The following is a 21,905-nucleotide window of genomic DNA, read 5'->3' as shown; positions in this document are numbered from 1 at the left end:
CCAATGGCTTGCTCCATACGTAGCAGTGGGCTGACACTGCTATCTTTCTACACATCCATCTATCTCTCAGGCAGCTTTATACTCTGTCGGGGAAGACTTTTCACCTAGTGTGTACATTGATTACTGATAATTGCCTCTGTGGACAACGCAAGGCACCACATGGGTGACACGAGTGCATATTTTAGGACAAATCCACACAAGGGCCCTGAACACACCAAGCACCACGATTGGCTGCGTTCCAGGCTATTGGCAGCTGAAGGGTTGTGCAAGGACGTGCTATGATTGGCCAGTGCACTTGCGCAAGGATTCGCTGTGATTGGCCAGTAGTCTATTCTAGTGGCCAGGGCTCAAGACTAACTTTTTTCACCACCGTCCCGGAACCGTCCCAAAATACAATTTGAACCGTCCCGAAGTAAATGTATACCGTCCCGGGATTTTTTTTTACAAAAAGCACCACTCAAATTGTGAAATTAATAAAATAAAGGTAAACCAAACATAGGCTACAAGTGTCCAAAATAAGTATATACCAAAGCAAAGTAAATAAAACAAATCAACTTCAAACTAAATAATTTAAGTTAAAACCAACAAGTGTCCCCGGCAGTTACAGTATTCCTATTGTAATAGAAATACAATTAAGCCAAACAAATAATGTACTGCATGTATTGAATACATGCAGTACATTAATTGTTTGGCTTCATGTTTCTTCTGTAGATACACTGATTTAGTCAAAATGCTCCCAGATGAAAAATAGGGCTTGGTTAAAAATGTTAATCGAATTAATCAGAGGCTTTGTAATTAATTAATCTAAATTAATCACATTTTAATCGCATATCAATATTCGACCTGAGAACAGTGATTTTTATTTTCAAATGGATTTTGTTATTTTGGTGTAGGCTACTTGATCAAGACCAACAGATAACGTGCAGCAATGCAGGTATATGAATACTCAAATGTCTATTACATGGTTGGCATGAGAAAACAAATAAAAACTACTTTATTAAGGGGAATACTAAGACGAAGGATCAATAAATAATAATAATAAATACAATCAATGTGGAATGAGAGCGTTTTGGTTTTGGGGTGTGCATTCCACAGTGTTGGGGCAGCAATTCCAGAACAATCTGAGCATTAGAAAACATCTGTTGCTTCAGATGATTATATACCAACATATTATTTAATGTCGACGCCAGCTAGCAAGCCTAGCATGGAAGCTAACGTTAAACGTTGGTGTAGTGTAGCCCCAATTGTCCATATGGAACCTTTCTGTGGCACACAACCATGGTCTTATCCACGCTTCCAACCGATAGTTTTTCAATCTAAATGTCTCATCCACGGGGCAAAAGCAATATAATTCCTATGATTCCGTTGGGTGAATGTAGTGTGTGCGTTGTTGTTGTCAACGGGAGGCATACTGTCCGACAGAGCATTGGTTGACGGCACGGCAAATTCTCATGCTGCTCATGGCTGCACACGAAATGCGCATTTTCAGTGTAAAAACTCCTCTCGTCCCGAAACCGTCCCGGATGAGATACATTTATGTCCCAAATAGATATTTTACAGTCCCCGGGACGTCGTTAATCTTGAGCCCTGCTAGTGGCAGCCGGGGGAAAGCGAACTTTGCAACGTTTGACACGGAAACTCCCTCGCTTTAGCTCGCTCGGTGGTGTCTCAAGTTCGCTTCAGACGTCGGGCCGCCATCGCAGTCTAGTCCATAGAATTATACTGTAGATTTAGGTAGAGGCACTTCCACTTTGGCCACATAAACGGGCCGTGGTTATAAGCACAAACCGTGTAGGATTTGGAATGTCACGCAGCTTAAGTGTCTCCTCCGAGGCACTTCCTGTGTCTCCGTGTTTGCGTCCCTCAGTCTATGGGCATGATGCACAAGCAGGTAAACAAGGTACAGTACACAGGCCTCTGTACTGTATGCTGTGTCGTGTTCAACCTTCACCTCTACACAGTACAACCCTGGGTACAGTCTCATAGTGTACACATGTATCCAAACGGATTTGTAAGGATCCATGCGGTTACGTTTGTACAAGCTCAGAATTACAAATGGATAAATGAACCCAGAGGATTTTACTGTGTACGACGTCACTAGAACCGAGACGAGGACACTTTTCTTTGTGTCTCACACCTACAGTAAAGTACCTTTCTACCAGCTGCTGTCTTTTGTCGTGTTTACCTACATTCTTTCCTTGTTCACTTCTAAGAGGTCACAGCAAGGAGGACACTGCTGTACTGTAGCAGCTCTCTGCCTCTCTGCTTGTCTCACTCGGTTTACCTGCCTTCCTCCACCGTTGGAGGTCAGCGCAGAGAGACTATCTTCCTGTCTTTCTCGTTGACCATCTGGCCGAAGGAGTGTCTCTCTCTCTCTCTCTCTCTCATAGCCTGTTTTCTTCTCAACTCAGTGAGAGGTCACACTGAGGAAAAGCCTGTCACTTCATTTCCCTGTCTCACTCTCTTCTTTCCTAGTTCCTCTCTTTCTTTGTTAAATGTTTTCTGCATCCTTATAAAAGATGATAGAGACCGTCTCTCTCTCTCTCTCTCGCCACCTGCTATGGCTCCCTATCTCAATCTCACCTTTTTTATACTGTCTCTTTAACCCTACTTCCAGATTTAAGATTAGAATTCATTACATCGTCGCTGTCCGGCAGAAACCAGCTAACTCCATGTTTTCATACATTAGTGCTATTGAACACATCTGTGTGTTGGTTAAAAGAATATTGAACCAATGAAAAGTATTAAAAGCGCTTCGGCCACTTGAGCTGGATGTTTTTTCGCAGTATTACACACAGGCCCCTTTTCCACCAAAATAACTGGTTCTAGAACTGGTTCCATTCTAGATTTTTGCAGGGCATGTGGCTGCGGTGGGAGTTGAATAGGGCTCCAGCAATCGATTATTTTCCTAGCGCTTATTATATTGTTTACTTTTCAACGCGTCACGATCTTGTAAATCTGTGCTTTTAGTTCAATTAATTGTTGCAGCAATACAGCTGAACCTAAACTAAACCTGTTCAATTAATTAAAAACATGAATCTTATCACTGTGCCCTCTAGCTTCAATCTTCTTACTGAGAATCACAGTGAGGAATACACAACCCACACCCAATTTACTCTACTGGTCTCTCTCTTCAAATCTCTCTCCTAGTTTCCCTCTCTGTGTGCCGCACTATCCTTGTCTCATCGCATCTCTCCTATTCCTTTCTCTCCTCGACTCTCTCCCAGTCTCAGTCTGTTTCTCCTCCTCTCATCTGCTTCTCCGTCTCCATCCATCTCGCTCTGTTAGACAATCTCTTAACACTACTATTATCTGTTAATGCATGTCCACATGCTGGGTTGATTGTGTACACAGGCAAACTCCTGCCACCTGGAAATGTACGTGCCATTTAAAGTGCTTGCGAGTCTGCTGGTCTACTTTCCTGGCGGTTACCTTAACGAAAGGTCATAGAAAATGGGCAGTAACCTCAAGTCTCACCATGTCAGACGCACCTCAACCGCCTGCCTCGGGGCGCTCTCTCTCTCCCTCTGTTAATCCGTGTTCACCTCGAGAAGAGGTCAAAGCTAAGAACGTCAATTTCTGCCACTCTTTCACCTCAATCACATGCTGTAAGACCATCCCTCTCTCTTGTCTTCTTTCTTTCTGTCCGTCTGTCTGTCTGTCTTTCTGCTGACATCACCTCAGTGAAAGGCCATGGCAGGTTATCTACGAGTCACACTTTCACTGCCTCAGACACCCACTGTAAGGTTATTTCTTTTTTTTTTTTTTTTTAATTTTTATCCCACGATTTTGTAACCCAGTTTTCTTTTTCACCCAGTGCCAATTGTCTAATGTAATCCTGGGCGCTACACTTCCTCTGCCAACCTGGGGGGGCAGCGGACTGACCTCATGCCTCCTTCTATGCATGAGGAGTCCAAGCTGCTTCTTTTCACCTGACAGAGGGGAATTTCCCCAGCCGGACGTAGCGCGTGGAAGGGACACGTTATTCCGACCAGTTCCTTTCCCCTCCATCAGGCGCCCCGGCTGGCCAGGGGGAGGTAGTTTAGAGACCAGGATTACGGCATGTTTTTGTGAGGGTATCTACCCTAGGGGACACGGGGAGAACATGCAAACTCCACACAGAAAGGCCCTATCGCCAACCCCCGCCTCGGGTATGGGCACTGATGACGCGGAGGAGGGAACACGCCGCCAGTGCCCACAGCGTCCCCAGCGGGAATCGAACCCAGGACCTTCTAGCTGTGAGGCGACAGCACTACCAACTGTGCCACCGTGCCCCCCGTAAGGTTATTTCTATCTGTGTTTTACTCTCTCACTGTTTTCTCCCTACAACCCTCATTCCGCCTCCCTCCCTCGCACTCTGTCCATCTCTTCATGTATTTATTGCATCACAACTCCCTTCTCATTCTGCTAGTCTGTTAATCCGACTGTCTTAAAAATGTCCATCTCTCTCCGCACTTCTATCCCCTTTTCAATGTGTAGTCCGTCTCCTCTCTCCCCTTTCTCTCCGTCTGTCTCTACCAAGGTTATTCAAGTTTTGAATGTAGCTTAGTTTCAGTTTGATTAACAAGTGGGCATGCTACTTTCAGTTAGCTTTCATTGTTTAAAATGTTTTGATTTGTATCAGTTTGTCTTTTGTTATATATACTGTATAGGGTGTGAGGCACTCCAGTTTCAGCTTGTAGCTTAGTTTTAGTTAACTCTAATAACCTTGGTCTCTACATCCGGTGTAAATTGAACCGAGAGACAAAATGGGCCCAAATGGACAATTATTTGAATAAGAATGTACACTTCCAGAGTTCAATTAACACTGAAGATTGTACTGTATGTCCTCTCTCTCTCCATCTGTATCTCTATACGTCTCTCTCATCCTCTCTCCTCCACTGCCCCCTCTCTCGCTCTGCTGGCCTATCAGTCTCTGCCGAGCTTAACGGCTCGCTGCTAATCAGCTTACTGCAGATGAGAGTGAATGAGAGCGAGCCGGGCTGAAAAAGACGATTGAGAAGACCGTTTAGCCTCTGTCTGACAACCGCCAATGGCTTGACAGGGGGAGGGGCGCGAATAAAGCAACCCAAAAATCCCGCAAACCTAGATCCCGCCTAGGGCTTAAGGGAGTGGAGAAAAGACCAGAGAGTCCAACGAGACGCAGAGGGGACAAAGAGGGACGACAACGTCATTTGTCTCAGTGTCGGGCGCACAGGGAAGTTGTCCGGTCTGCTTGGTTTAAAGACGGGTGTATTTACATGGTCTAGCAGCAGACAATCCATTCTCACTGCTCCAGAGAGACTATTCATCCTGCTAAGCTAGGTTCTGCAACGCCGCGATCTCACCTCTCTTTTAGTGGGGATGCATTTTGAATGGCCCAGTTTAGGGCAAGTCTCTCTACTGTTCCATAAGTTAAAGTGGAGGGGAGGTGAGGAGAGCAAAGCTTTTGCCACTGAAGGCTGTTTGGGAAAGCACGCAGAGAGAAAGCTGCTACTAATGTCCACAATGCTTCCTCTGTCTGTAATAAGACGTTCTCAATCCGGGACCGGGAGTCGCAAACCAGTGCCATATTTAAATTCTACTTGATGGTTACTGCATTCATGTCGTCTGAATTTAAATGGTAATGGGTCTGCATTTCTATAGCACCTTTTATCCAAAGCCCTTGGCAACGTGTGCTACACTCACCCATTCACATACATTACCCCAACCTACTGCTCATCAGGATTTGAGGTTCAGTACCTTGCTCAAGGACACTTCGGGTTCAGTGTCTTGCTCAAGTACACATTGACAGTAAAACATGGAGAGAAGAGTATCGAACTGGGAACCTTCTGTGACCCACATGTCCGCTCTACCTCCTGAGTCACTGCTGCCCTTAGCTCTGGTCCATAGCCTTCTACTGCTTCTACCATTCTGCCCTGCGCAGCCTCTCCTCTTTAGCGTAAATAAAAAGAACGTTTTTGCTACTCACCAAAACAAAGGCGGGTTGTGTCATTAGAAAGCCTACTTTCCTTAGTGGACGCACTCTGAGCCCCCCACCACACGTATAAACGGTACTTTTTGTCCAGAAAGGGATTTCTGGGCAATATCGGTAGAGGGCGCATTGGAGTAACTAAAAGTATTTTTTTCCCGGTGGAAACAAAATCCACTTTTGTCCCAAAAGTACCGTTTATATGTGTGGTGGGGGGCTCAGAGTGCCTCACGAAGGATTTTTGGGCTTCCTCCTCACGGAAGACACAGGCTAGGGCGCCAACCATATGGCTCCCGGGTGCCGTCTACATTCCGGCTGTCACCCGTCCAAAATAAAAAACTAGCACTTCTCTGGGCTCTCCAAAATAAAACCTTGCAGCTGAAAAGCTCCATGGTGGCAGACTAAACTTCACCTTAAACCCGGCGGGGAAGGTGTTAAGACTATATCAGCCGTTGAAGGATCAGTGTATTGCCCAAGGGCACTTCAACAGGACACAGCTGTAGTCAGACATTCATAATACATCCTGTACTCGTACTTTGCAATATTGTCTGTTGGAATTTCAGAGCACAATCTTTATAGTAAAATAAGGTTTTTCCTGAAAATCTGTGTCTTTCAGTCTGTCAGCAATTTGTGTCACATCACATGGAACGGCTGGTGGCAGTGCACTATATAAAGTGTGAGTGTGTGTGTGTGTGTGTGTGTGTTTGTGTGTGGGTGCACGCGTACTGTATGTTCATGTGTGCGCACATATAGAAAGATGAAATGTGTGCATTTCAGGTGCGTGCATGTGCATATATAAAGTTAAGTGTGTGTGTGTGTGTGTGTGTGTGTGTGTGTGTGTGTGTGTGTGTGTGCGCGCACACATATAGGAAGATGAATGTGTGTGTGCATGCCTGAATGTATGGGGTGTGTGTGTGCATGTGTGTGTTTGTGCAAATGTGTGTGTGTGCAGACTGTGCACATATAGAAAGAGGAAATGTGTGCATTTCTGGTGTATGCATGTGCATATATAAAGTTGAGCGTGTGTATACATGTGTGAGCGCATACTTATAGGAAGATGAATGTGTGTGCGCATGACTGCATGTATGGTGTGTGTGTGTGTGCGCTCTCTCGTGCATGCGTGTTTGTATAGAGGGGATTAGCAGTGGCACTTGGGACACATTTCTCTCGGTGCTAGCTAGCTCCTCTGAGAACGCACCCTGACCAGCCAAGCAGCCGTACAAAGGGCTGATTGGTCACAGCGAGGGGAGGAGGGGCAGAGAGGCGCAGGGGGGACAGACTGCAGGGAGGGGCTCTCAACCACAGACAAATTATACACCCACCCCTAACACAGCTGGCTCGATCAGCAGCAAAAACATCCTCTTTAGATCTGATGTGCCTGGCAAGGGGAGAGAGGAACACGAGCATGATTTGTACTGGCATGCAGGCAACGCTTTGTAGGGGAATGAAATGTTTCCTTTGAAAAACAATAATAATAAAAATTAAATAGCAGCCTCTTGCAATATGGATATTGTGCTGATAATGTCAATTCAATATGGCATGCCCTATGGCAACAGGTAACGCATGTCTATTAGTGTTAATAGTGTATGTACAGTATAAGTCCATATAAAAGCACACAACAAGCCATTGATACATATTGAACAGACAACCGCAAGTCCAACTATATTCTAATTGGCCAATAAAACAACAAAACAAGTAATTCAAATCATTACTAACTGAAAACAGTCAAAGATTGGTGTCCCTAATTACCTACTATACTTGTTTTAGAAGTGAGTTTACTTGTGTGAAAATATGTATGAAAGATGCAATAGATACAAAGTGCATCATTAAAATAATAATTATAATTATTGTTGCCGTTATTCACTGGGAGGTCACAACTGCAACAGCAGATGTTTTGTCAACTAAACCTGCGACCTTGTTGAGGCCGTCCTCGAGGAAGACACTCGACGCTCAAATGCACATCTTAACTCAACCCAAATGCCAACAGGAAGCCAACAGAAGTGGTGGAAAGTAACTAAGTACTTAAGGGCCACTTCACCTCTTTTGCAACCAGATCTTATTTTAATGATAATTTGGGAGACATGAAACACTTTCCTGGGAATTGTTTTTGTGTGTGTGTGTGTGTGTGTGTGTGTGTGTGTGTGTGTGTGTGTGTGTGTGTACGTGTTTTTAGATATTTTAGTATGTCAAAGTGCCAGTGATGTCATGGATACTGGTCTCACTTCCGTCCTGGACTACATGCCGTCTCAGTAAAGGCTCATACATAGTCTGGAATTTTCGGTGGTGAGGTGACCACCGAACTACAACATGACGTCACGAGCCGCGGTGAAGAGCAAACCACCGCCACCGCTCCAGCCCTTCTCTCCGTTTTTACTCACCAACGCTCAGCGTTATTTCAGCTCCGGTGGTCAGCTCACCACCGGAGCGGTGGTCACCTCATCACCGAAAGTCCAGACTATGAATAGGCCTTAAGACAGCCCTCTCTCTCTCTACAAGGTTGGGTGAGTGCAGCAAAGCATTATGGTCATTGTAGTAAACCAGCACAGCAGTGACTGAGAACATGGCATCACAGACACTAAAATATCTAAAAACACAAACTATACCCACATAAAAACCCCAGGAAAGTGTTTGTCTCCAAAACATCATTAAAATAAGATTAGGTTGCAAAAGGGGTGAAGTGGCCCGTTAAGTGAATATTTTTGGTATTTGTACTTGAGTATTTCCAACTTCCAATACTTTTACTTCTACTCCACTACATCTCATATCAAATATTGTACTTTTACTCCACTACATTTATTTGACAGCTTTAGTTACTAGTTAGATTTCGATTATTATTACAAAACATGCATTAACCACTTCACGTTAGCCATTTCAAAATAGCCGATTTACAAGCTCGGTAGAGCCATTTTCAAAAGATTTTTATACATTTGAAAACTTGGAATGGGACCTTCTGCACAAGTACATTTTTATACCAATAATTTTGTACTTTTACTCAAGTACATTTGAAATTATGGACTTTTACTAATTCTATATTGCAGTATTGATACTTTTACTCGACCCAAGTACAAAATGTGAGTACTTTTTCCACCAGTGAATGCTTCAGTACACCCCACGCAAGACACCTGCTCCCAGGCCAGCTCGGTCACCATGCACCACCACAGTGGTGGCAGTGGGAACACTGGGCTGGAAAAGTGCTTAGTGCTCCGTCTTTCCCAGAGCTGGCAACTACAAACTGTACAGGGTCAGAAGTACATTTCAGGAAACCCAACACAGACCAAAACTGCACGCATGCACATGCACACGCACACTCCTCCCTCCCACCCGTGCTTTGACAAAAATGCAGCCAGGAATTCTCTTTTCCCGACAAAAAAAAGGGGGAAAAAAGGGAGCATGGAATGAGGGAAAGTTCTTAAAAGAGAGAAGACAAAAAAAAAAGGATATAATGAGAATAAAAGGAGAGAGAAAGAAAGGAGAGAAAGACAGAGACCAAGAGAGACTGGAGAGTAACGAGACAAAGAAGAGCATAGGAGAGGAAAATAAAAACTGGACATATAATATCAGCTATTTCTGGATGAGTGTTTTTGGAAGGACAAAGGGAACAGCAAGGAGAGTGAATTTAGTATCTGGAGGGAGGGGAAGATGAGGGCAGAGACAGAGAGCCGGAGCTGGGGAGGAGGGATTAAGAGCGGTAATGATAGACAGATAGGAGGGGACACAGAGTTGACACTTATGTACAATAAATACATCTGACAAATAGTACCCTGAATATACACGGTTTAATATAACACCAAGAAAGTCTCTCCATTTTCGGTATTGAAGTCCGACGTCATTTTTTAGTCCTACGCTATATCCGGGTCCAAGTGGCACCAGCTCCCGTCCGCTTCTCATTGTAAATAGCAATATCTAAACGCGTGAATCTTTTCACAATAACGTAATTATTCAGAAAGGAAGCCATTGAGGGTGAAAATGGGTCTTAATGCTTCCAACTCGAATAGAATTATTAATGTTCTGTACAAGTGTCCATGACAAATAAAATATATGATGTGGAGACAATAAAAACTATTATCATTATTATTGAAGGTGATAACAGTCCATTTGCTCAGTAAAATATTTCAGGGGCATATTTAGAATGTGTGCAGGGTTGAGTACGTTGAATCTAGTTTGCATTAATACGATCTCTAATGGAGGATTTAGTTGACACAATGAAATAGAATGGCGATAGTATTCAGTGTGGGGCAGACGGCCTGTCAAAGCCAGATTTGGGAGATTAGTACACTAAGGATGTGTTCACAATGTTATTTTGTAATAACGTTTGTAAGATGATGTGTAATGTGTTCTGTATTACGCAATACCACCACAGCTTGTTAGCCAGCTAACACGATGATGCATAATAATAACCATCACATTCTACCATAACGTCTTCTAGTTTTCTGGGCAAAAGAATCTGAGTGCTCCCGGAGAGCACTGACTATACTCTGTATTTCCACATCACAACAAAGCACTCTGCCACTGACCAATACAAGTACAGAGGTTCTCAAACCTTTTAGTTTGAGACCCAAGAGATACCTTCGGTGTCTCCCCAAACGTACAAAAATACATATTTAATATCCCCATTTCCTTTTTCATTTTACCGAATTTCCCCCATGGGATAGTAAATCAATCTAGCTTTGTAGATATATTTTCACTATTTATTCAGGACCCATAAAAATGTGTCTCTGGCATAAACATGGGTCCCAACCCACCGGGACACACTGTAATAGTATACCATGTACAGTTAATATCAAATACACTAACTAGAGTAGACTGTCCAAAAGTACACCAAGGACAGTTGACCAACAGTGCACTATAAGTACATCAGGGCCTTGGTGACTGTGGGATAGCAGTGAGGAGACAGCTAAAAGCCTGTCCCTGTAGGACAGATGAGAAGAGGATGTGAGAAAGTAGGAGAAAGGGAAGAGGGGGAATATAAAAGGTCCAGAGAGACAAAGAGAGGACAAAAGGACAAGAAAGCAAGAGAAAGAGAGAATGTAAGCGAGAGACGGAGAGGCAGAAGGGACTGAATTTAAGAGAGAACATAGAGAGACCGAGGAGAGGAAGCAGAGAGAGGGTAATGCCTCATTAAAGTTACGTTTTGCAATGGTGTCACGTGCCGAGAATGGATGAGAATAGCAGACCTATACTGTAAGTTCACAAACAACACGTCGCATCCATGACGCGTTGTGAGCTTGCCGGTCTGCTATTCTCGGCATGCGACACACGTGTGTGTGTGTGTGTGTGTGTGTGTGTGCGTGCGTGCGTGTGTTGGGAGAGACGAGAGAGATTGATAAAGAGAGGGCACTGCGCTCTCTTCCGCGATGCGCTCTAATCATGTCCAAGACGGATATCTCGTGTTGAATTGCAGCCTGGTTAAAAGCACTCAGAGAAATTAATTAATTAGAAATCTTCGATCGAAAATTCCTGCCAAAGTTCGAGTCCTAAAAAACAGGGCTAGGGCGCGCACACACACACACACACACACACACACACACACACACACACACACACACACACACACACACACACACACAGCAGAGGAAACACAGCAGGTTGGGGTTTAGTGTCTTGCTCAAGGACACTTCAACAGCAACTCTGAGTGGCCGTTTTTCAAGCGGCCACTCTACCTCCTGAGCCACTGCCACCCCAAGTAGTGGTACTAGCAGTAGCAGTACAAGTAGTGGCACAAGGTGTGTACAAGTAGTGGTACTAGCAGTAGCAGTACAAGTAGTGGTACTAGCAGTAGCAGTACAAGTAGTGGCACAAGGTGTGTACAAGTAGTGGTACTAGCAGTAGAAGTACAAGTAGTGGCACAAGGTGTGTACAAGTAGTGGTACTAGCAGTAGAAATTAGTCTTTTTTTTGCAGAGCCAGGGTGTCGATGGTCGATGAGGGGGCACTTGTTTCACAGGTTAGGGTTAGGTTTAGGCATAGTTTCTGTGAGGTTAGGGTTAGGTTTAGGCATAGTTTTTGTGAGGTTATATAACCCCGCCCTACTAGTAGTAGCCGGCGCAGTAAAACAAGCGTCCCCATCAGCACCCATCGAAGCCCAAGCTCTGCAAAAAAGGTAGTCCCCAGTATAAATAGTGTAAGTATGAGCAGTGGTAGCAGTAGTGGCAGTGCCAGTAGCTGGCAGTAGGATTAGCATCAGTAGCTGCAGTGGGAGCAGCAGTAGCGCTAGCAGCACAATGCCCCAGTGTAGCCCCTGAGCGAGGGCCTCAAGACAAGGCACAATGGGCTTACTGTCAATGGCTTCTCTCTCTCCTACAACTTTCATAGGTCTCCCTGTCACTGTGTCCCCCCACGCCCGTTTTTCAATAACCAACACAACAACCTTTTCAGGGGCCCTGAGCAACGGCCCGTTCCTCTGCCCCAGGACTGAAAGGGGCCATTCTAACCCTCAGCATCCACCGTTGGGACTTGGGGGGGAAAATCATTGCAATGCCACAACTGTGTGAGCTGGTATGAGAGAGTGAGGGATTATCACTGTGTTGCTAACACATGAGGCTGGAGGGCAGAGGTTTCTGTTGTTGTTCTTAATGGATTTGATTGGAGTAGAACTATTACAAATAAAAGACCATCACAAGTTTTTGTTGAGCAAGCGATAAGCAGAGTGCATGGGTCAGCTTTTTTATGTTAGATAAATGGATGGAAGGTTTTAAAAGCTGCTTCTCCCTCACTCACTCCTTCTCGCCCTCTCACTCTCTCTCTCTTTGTGCTAATGCCGTTCTCCCTCTCCATTCAGGAAAGAAACCAAATTGCTTGAGTGTACAATGAATGATTCAAAAACAGCAACATGCCATCAATGATTCATTGACCAAAGACATGAATGCATCTTAAAAGATTCAAACAAGGCAGACGTCCATTCTTAAGAAAGTCAGGAAGAGGCCTCTTCAGACAGACATCAAACAGAGAGACAGATGCTCATTCATGTATTCAAGTCAGAAATCTGTCAATCTGGCTGGAGCCATGAGCCAACTGGAGCCACGTAAACATGATTAACACACACACACACACACACACACACACACACACACACACACACACACACACGCTCAAATCCATTTCCAACATCAATTAATAAACATAAATGCATGTACAGTATGTATGCATACACAACTGAGCGCTTTGTCTCTCTCTCTCTCTCTCTCTCTCTCTCTTTCTCACATTCCACAAAAATAGACAAGCAATTGGCAAACATTCGGCGAAGATATTTGGTAGGGGGGGAAAGTGTCTCCTGGGTAGTTTGTAAACCAGATGACTGGAACTGCTCATATTGGGGTGGATGTAGTGTGTGTGTGTGTGTGTGTGTAAAGGTTAGGTATGCATATAAACGTTTGTGCGGGTGTGTGGTGATGATGTGTAGTGTGTGCATGCGTGCAGAAGTCCTACACGTGTGTGTGTGTGTGTAGTAGTACTGGCAATGCATATTTTTGAGTATGGGGTGATCGTACACATACGCGCACGGACGTGTGTGTGTGCAACTACGCACACGCTCGCTTGCATTCACTAAATCACCCCAAAGCTGCTCCTATGAGACTCCTTGTAAAGCTTTGAGTCTCCTAAAAGCCAAAGTTAAGTCCAAGGAGCTTTAACGTCCAGAGGAAAAGCAATCCCTCCTTCCAGAGAGAAACTCCATTAAACAGCTGAAAAGACGCTGTGGAGGACTGTCAGGGAATATTAACCAGGACAAAATCCTGTAAGGGAAGGAGGGATATATATACACACAGTATATACTGTGTGTGTGTGTGTGTGTGTGTGTGTGTGTGTGTGTGTGTGTGTGTGTGTGTGTGTGTGTGTGTGTGTGTGTGTGTGTGTGTGTGTGTGTGTGTGTGTGTGTATGTATAAGCAGAGAGAGAATGAAGGAGAAAAGTTTGGATAAGAATAAGAGAAAGGGAAAGTGAGAGAAAAAAAAAGACAAGAAACAGGAAAACAATGGAGAAAGCAAAAGAGAGACCTGGTAAGGAAGAAGGCAACAGACAGAGAGAAGTCTGTAGTATAGGGGCGCACGATTATGAAATAATGACTGATATCCGATCTCCCTTTGTTTGCATGAGGGTCATATCTGCCGATACAGATTCTGACCGATTCCGATATGATACAGAGGACCACAATGGAAACAAGCCTAGGCCCTTGGGGCTTGGCCCAAAGCCTGTTAATAAAGTATTCAACCAATCAATAAATATTGTCTGCATTCACAACTGAATGACTACTGAATGAGACGAGTACACAAATTAATGTAGATTCTTTTTTTTAAGTGATTTTTTGATTTGGCTTTTGTTCTAGACTAGAGGTACAAGACACTTTTGAATATTATATAATCATTACATTTTGAGACCAATCCGATATCAATATGGCATTGTTATGGCCGATATGACCAATTCCGATTATGCCAACAATTATATCGTGCATCCCTAGTCTGTAGGTCACCAACGTGATTGAAAACCCATTTAGCAAAAGATGAGGTCTGGCAGGAAGAGAGAGGGAGAGAAAAGAGATGAAGAGCAGAGATGAGGAAAGAGGCCGAAAATGAAAAGAAGAGGAGCAGAAATGCAGGGAAAACAAGACAAGAAAAACAAAAGAGCAGAGGAATGAAGAGGGAGCCAGCTTAATAAGCATCTGTGCGGTTGTCACTAAAGATAATTCAGCTTTCATCAGCACAGCCTGAAATCACACAAACACAAGACTAGCATCACCGACAGGAGCACGCTTCAACTCAGATCAACGTTAAAACTGAGTTCTGTCGACTTTTTTTTATGTGCTAGAAAAGAGAGGGATGCAAAGATGCCAGTTTCTGGTTAAGCCTCTGGAAGCACAAACTTCTGTCCAGCCGCTCTCTCTCTCAATTTCCCTACTGTCTGTCTCTCCAATAGTTTCCTACTGAGCAGTGTTGCATTGTCAGCTTGTAGATGGTCCCTTTTTTGATAATATCACCTATATACCACCATGCCCAAATAGAATGCCAGGTTGAAAGTGGTAAAAAAACCAGATTGGAACCGTTACCGATGTAATCAATAAAGTCAAATAATGGCCAAACCATTGGGTTTACGCTACTCTGCATAACATGTCCTAACTGCGATAAACCTACCTTTTACCCAGGGAGGTGAGAGGTGTGGCCAGGCTGAGGGTCATGTGGGTGGACCTGTGATAAACCTACCTTTTACCCAGGGAGGTGAGAGGTGTGGCCAGGCTGAGGGGCATGTGGGTGGACCTGCGGTTGCGGATGACTGGTTTCCTCTGGGTCTCGGTTGCTCCATCCTGTGGCTCTGCAGGGCTGGACGCCGGCTTGATGTTGAGGTCCTTCAGGACGTCGTAATTGATTTTGGAGGAGAACCTCTTCTGCTCCAACAGCTTCTCGATGGCCTCCTGGCCTGTGCTGGCACGGATCGGAGCGCTCCGCGTGCCCTTCTTCCTTTGCTGCCAGGGGAGAGTTCACACCGCACAGAGAAAGTCAACCAGTCAATCCGAGTCAAAAGGTCACATACATGGGGAGATTGACCAGAAATGGGAACCATTGCAGGTTTTAATTCGGCAGAGACTTTTCTGTCTCTATTGATTGATTGATTGATTGAAAAGGATACAGCTTGATTCCGTCTATAATTTAAGAAATTATGTCGGTTTCATAATTATGTAACATAAAGAGCCTTCAATCTAAATCACTCCTTTACTAAGTGGATAGAACAGGGATTATATATATATATATATATTATATTTTTTTATCCCACGATTTTGTAACCCATTTCTCACCCGTGTCAATTATCTAATGTGATCCTGGGCTCTACACACCCTCCGCCAACCTAGTCCCCATATATGGGGGACATGGGGAGAGCAGTTTAGAGACCAGGCAGTTTAGAGACCAGGATTACTGCATGTTTTTGTGAGGGTACCTACCCTAGGGAACACGGGGAGAACATGCAAACTCCACACAGAAAGGCCCTTTCGCCAACCCCGCCTCGGGTATGGGCACTGATGACGCGGAGGAGGAAACACGCCGCCAGCACCCACAGCGTCCCGAGCGGGAATCGAACCCAGGACCTTCTGCTGTGAGGCGACAGCACTACCAACTGTGCCACCGTGCCCCATAGAACGGGGATTATAACAACCAGCCACTTCCGGAATTCCCAAACTCCCGCCCAAATAGGAAGATAGATTTTTACACTAAGTGTTAACTAACGCTAAGGATTTAGCTGCAGTACGGCTGTTTGGGTCGCGTGTCAGACAGACGCTGCCTCGCTGTGAATCTGTTGAGTCCAAACGTCTGAACAGATGTTGGAGCTAACAAAGGATCCTCACGTGCCAAAACCTGGACTGAAAAATGAGAAAACGGGCGTTGGAACACGCGTTGTTGACACATGGGCTTAGTCGTCTGTCTGTCTGCGTGATAATCTGCCTGACTGTCTGTCTGTATGTCTATCCATGAGGGGATAGATTTGCCTGTCTGCGTATGATTTTGTCTGTCTGTCTACCCATCCCTCTGTGTGACTTTGAGTCCGTCTGTGAGACTGTCTGTGCAGTTGTCTGTGTGCGTTTTGTCTATGATTTGTCTGTCTGTCTGCAGAGTCTAGCTTTAAGAATCTGGCCGGCTCTCAGGCAGACAGCTGTTACTGTTGAGAAAGGAACTGGCTTCAGTATTTGTTCTTGATTGAGACAGACGGTGAGAAATCTTAAAGGTATAACTAGTGTAGGAGAGTAGAGGAGAGAAACCTTCAGCTGGTGGGCAGGAACTTTACCCCCGTGCCACCTGAGCACCTCTTAAGTAAGGTTTGTTATTAGTACACTCTCATTGGGAATAAAGCTGATAAATTACCTAACTTCAAATCTCCAGTAAAACATGATTATTATTACATCATGACTGAAAAGAAATGTTTACCTTCCTTTCTTTGTAGATGCCGAGCTCCTTCTCCTTTGCTATCCTTGCTTCCTTTTCTAAAGGTGAAAACAGGAAATGTTCAGCGATAAGACAGGAAACGTTATTGTGCTACCAACATATGGTGATATAGATAAACTATGTGAAGAACACGAGAGCGTGTTGTACAGATAACATATTTATTTAGAAGTCAGAATTCTCTGTGTATGCAGACCTTAATTGGCCATTCAAATTGATTGTGTGTTGAATCTGATGCACATGCATGCACAGTGTGGAGGCCACATGGTATACTCAGACACGTAATTAGATTCTTAATCATTTCCCAATCCATTACTGTACTGTACCTTTCTGCTCTTTCAGGTAATCCGAGTTCTGAGCCATCCAGAGTGCAGTTTTAATTTGAACCTCACCATCATCGAGAAGATACTGCACAGAGAGGAGGAGAGAGACATGAGAAGTCGTTGGACACAACCAAGAATATCTTTATTTCAGTGTGAATTCCAAGAGATTTTAATTATTGAGGGAACTTCAAGTGCAGTCACAAAAACAAAGTGCCAGTGTCAAACTAACAGCGGCGGACAACCACCTGATACATACACACTCAATCTCATCGTCGTCGATTCCATTGAGGTCCAGTTCGCCGTCGTCAGCATCACCATCTGTTACAGAGACACGGACATCGTCACAAACTGCTGGCTAATGCATTTGTTCCTGCCAACAGCGATGTCCCCAGAGAGGGAGGGGAACGGAGGAAGCGTCTAGCCTTAAATCCCTTTTCTTGGTACCATGGCAAGTCAGGGGATATTAACTGAGCATGGAAGCATTTTTACAGCCACACCCTGCTTCACACGTTACCGCTTCCCCCACACATGGGAGCAGCGCAGTACAACTACTATCTCCTTCTGTTGGCCACTGGGAAATGCCAAGTACAACCACAGTATATCACTTTTGGCCCCTGAGAGTTGCCCAGTAGTACAACCACACTGTGGTTTACTTTTGCCACTGGAAGCTACCCACTGCAACTACAGTGTTTTACTATTGTCACTGGAAGCTGCCCAGTACAACTACAGTGTTTTACTGTTGTCACTGGAAGCTGCCCAGTACAACTACAGTGTTTTACTGTTGTCACTGGAAGCTGCCCAGTACAACTACAGTGTTTTACTGTTGTCACTGGAAGCTGCCCAGTACAACTACAGTGTTTTACTGTTGTCACTTGAAGCTGCCCAGTACAACTACAGTGTTTTACTGTTGCCACTGCGAACTGCTTAGGCCAGTACAACTACATGCTTCTATTGTTAACTTCCCAGTAGTTTTCTCTGTTTGGCTGCTGATTACATTTCTCATTATTATTTTTCTTATTCCCATTCATTCATTCATTTTTATTCAGTGTGGTCTCTGCTGTAGTTTTATTCTTCAATCATTTTCTAGACATTTTCATAGACTAGTCCAGGGATTCAAACCGCTAACCTCCTGGTCACACACCCCTTTTCACTGTCCTCTGGAGAAGGTATTCAAAGCGCTAACCTCCTGGTCACACACCCCTTTTCACTGTCCTCTGGAGAAGCAATTATTTGCCTGGAAGTTCTAAGTGTTGTGGAACATTTCACAGTGTGGTTCATCAGTAAACACACAGCGTCTCCTGATAAGATGCTAATAGGCTTAACTGGCATTTAAGACGATCTACCTTAAAACACACCCCTCTTTTTCCAATTACGATACGCTTCCCAGATTGCGGCGTGCTGCATTTTCACAGACGTGACACCGAAGTGGTAATTTGCATGTTTTTCTGCGAGACTGCAAACGTGACGGCCTGAGAATCACTTCAGTTTTCCTCTTCTTTATCTCCTTTTCGTCCCAGTGTTTTGAATGGACTGAATGTGAATTGAGAGCTGATAAAAGACACTCACACACAGGTCTGTATACACTTATGAGGACCCTTTACTGTGATTTAGCCTAATCCCAACTTTTAGAGTTATGTTAATCTAAGACTAATTCTAGCCCTAAACACCAGTTAAGGTCCCTGCACACTGCACACGTTTTCGGATCTTTAGCTGCGTTTTTCCCGTTGGTTTCACAAAAAAAACACGTCCGGTCTTCTCCATGACACGCGCCATATATGGAGCGTGTCTTGAGTGTACAGGGTTTGATGAGGTCAGATCAACATATGGAATGTCAGAACAGGTCAGCTTCATATATGGAGATCTAAGGGTTTCATGAGGTCAGATCAACATATGGAATTAATTCTGTACCATTCTGTGGCCATATATGGAGCGTGTCACGAGGCGTGACGGACGTGAGATGCAGGTTTTCATAGTAAACTGCGACCTACAGTCGCAACAAGTGGCTCTCAACCTTCCAATATCCAGGACCCTTACATGGATATTGCATAGCGCATCGTGGATGCACCGCATTGTGTGCTTGCAGATAGTCATTTTTGTCATTCAAATCACCAAATCGGGCTGAAAACGGTTTCAACTAGTTGTGAATCTTCTTTGGTCTGAACTAGGCTTAACATTAGACAACAACGCTTCTGGGGAACACGCCACAGGCCTAGTAGTCATCCCAGACATGCTTTCACCTGTACAGAGAGGACTTTAGTCGACTGGTACTCTCTGACTGATGATTTGAGGGAGCCATCATTTCTATTGGCAGTGGCCTAGAAAATAGGTAGGCAAACTAGGCATAATACGTTTTACGTTATTCGCAATTTAATAAAATTAGGACAGTTAAATGTCTTTATAATTATGTAATGTGTGACAATTGGGTCACCTGAAAAGGAATCCATTATATTTATCAACACGCTATTGAAAATGGGTTTTAGAATAGAGTTTTTCACGAGAGGGAGAGTGCTGTATATATGCACCTGCATAAAGTACATGAACCTGTCTTATGTGCAAAAATCAATACATTTCATTTCAAACAAATAATGTTTAACCTGGGACAACAAAGAGACAAAAAAATTGGCACTGTTGCAATGATTTGTTTTGTTTTCAAATCAATCTCTGCCGAGAAACAATACAAATGGCATGCGAGTTGCTACCATGAAAATGATGAACAAGCTCACAGCCTCGAGCACCAGAAGACGTTCACTCGAAAGATAATGAATGTACGGTGCAAAACGTGTGTACACGCATGGATGGCCTTAGCACCAATAGACAACAATGTGCTTATTAAAATAACTTTAGTTTGCACGCATACACAGGCATGCATGTTGACAAGTGCTCTATTATTAGCCTATTATTTATTTCAGGAAGCTAAATATATACAGTAGGAAGCATACATTGATACAGAGAACAACTCAGTGGCAGCAGCATTTCAATATTTTAGAGGAGTGGTTTTCAACCTTTTTCATATTAAGGCCCATTATTTATTCAGCAACCAATTGATGAGATTTACCCTCAGACCCAAAACTAAACAACTTTTTTCGTTATCGTTTACAATTCCATGACATATTGATGTGATACCATAGGAAAGATAACAGGCAAACATTGATCAAAATAACTATTCTTCTGCATTATCTACCATGTAGACCTTTTGTAAAGTAAGTAATACATGTTTAACAACAATTTAACTCTTGAGAGCTTATTGGTCCATTTCGATTCATTTTACGCTCTCAAGAGTTAAAGATCTACAGATATAAGGGTCCATTTGGCTACCAACTCTCCATCATTTAGCTGGGGACCACCTAGAACCTCCTCAAGGACCACTGGTGGTCCCCGCCACGGACCACTGGTTGAAAACCACTGTTCTAGAGCTCCCCCTATATTTTGAACCCTGTAGGACGGTGCTCATGTTTCTGCAGCTGTATGCTAGTAGCTGTGTCGCTAGCTATAATACCACATGTCACCAAATATCCTCATAATTTCTTCTGCCCGAGAGGACATCTGGCCTCACAAAGGCGAAGTACAGGAGTGTGTGCATAATATAACAGTATTCATATTCAATTGTGGAAGCACAAAGGATAAATAGCAGCAGCAAGGACGCTGATTACATTTGAAAGTAAGTGTGTGTGCGCGCATGTGTGTGTATGTGTGTGCATGTTCGTCCCCTAGGAGAGAGGGGGGGGGGGGGGGGGGGGACTAAAGTGAAAATTAAATCAAACCTCAACAGCTTTCACTCAAAAACATTCCATGTCTGTTGATTACTCATTCTCAAGGAGACAAAGCATGAATTGAATTCTGACATCAGGCAGACAATCAAACAACTAGAGAACGGAGTGTCTAAAAGGAGCTGCAACACAGGAAGATTTTACTGAGGCATTTCTGGCTTTGAGGCATTCAGAGGATCTCTCCCAAAAGGAGCACCATGAAAAAACATGCCACACATGCAGGTTTACTGCTTAATTGAGGAACAGGTGCGACTGCTGCCACAGTCAGTCCACCACTCAGGCATATCACTATACAGTAGCTTTACTGTCTGGGTATCCAGAGCAGGTTGAGGAAAATATTAGAAGATGGACGTTGTTGAGTTACTATTATTTTGCACATTGACTAATGCTTGAATGATAATCGTTTCTCGTGTATGCCTCAAATACAAAACTGATCAAATTCAGGTTTGTGTCTCTTAGTACAAACCATGTGGGCTTATTGTAGATATCTGGTATATGGATGAAGCATTCCATTTCCCTGTAAATATGGTATAAATAGGAGTAAGACGTGTTACAATCAATCATGTTATAGTAAGTGTAATGAAGTAGGTAGCCTAATGCAGGTGTAAGACCTGTTGTGTTTGTATTGTGTGTTATTGGTTCGGTATAACTGTGCCAAAATGCAGTCCCCCCCCCCCCCCCCCCCCCCCCACACACACACACACACACACACACACACACACACACACACACACACACACACACAGGGTACATTTCAAACCTTACTACTTTCTCACTGAAGGATCGCCCTCAATGACCCATGAAAACACTGCAATCTAGTCAGCCATTCCCGCTCCTTTTAGGAGATTGTACCCCCCCCCCCCCATGAAAAAAACTAAAAAACAACTTCAGAGTGAAAAGACGGGTCAGGGCAGCTATCTGCAGGGCCAGCCCCTCTAAGAACTTCCC

The 21,905-nt window shown here is 44.1% G+C and overlaps 1 protein-coding gene across 2 annotated transcripts in view; it reads right to left on the bottom strand.

The window, feature by feature from the left end:
* Nucleotides 1-21,905, bottom strand: part of brf1a (BRF1 general transcription factor IIIB subunit a) — a 111,385-nt gene that overhangs the window by 20,965 nt on the left and 68,515 nt on the right. For both annotated transcript variants that reach the window (XM_080783687.1, XM_080783688.1), the window contains exons 13-16: nt 17,447-17,508; nt 17,194-17,275; nt 16,853-16,908; nt 15,140-15,399 (exon numbers count right to left, since the gene is read on the bottom strand). In XM_080783687.1, the coding sequence (XP_080639813.1) occupies nt 15,140-15,399; nt 16,853-16,908; nt 17,194-17,275; nt 17,447-17,508 (460 nt within the window). The remainder of the gene's footprint in view (nt 1-15,139; nt 15,400-16,852; nt 16,909-17,193; nt 17,276-17,446; nt 17,509-21,905) is intronic.

Source organism: Protomyctophum bolini (genome assembly GCF_963924005.1).
Source record: "Protomyctophum bolini genome assembly, chromosome: 15".
In the NCBI taxonomy this organism is placed as follows: Eukaryota; Metazoa; Chordata; class Actinopteri; order Myctophiformes; family Myctophidae; genus Protomyctophum; species Protomyctophum bolini.
This window is presented reverse-complemented; position numbering and strand designations above follow the sequence as displayed.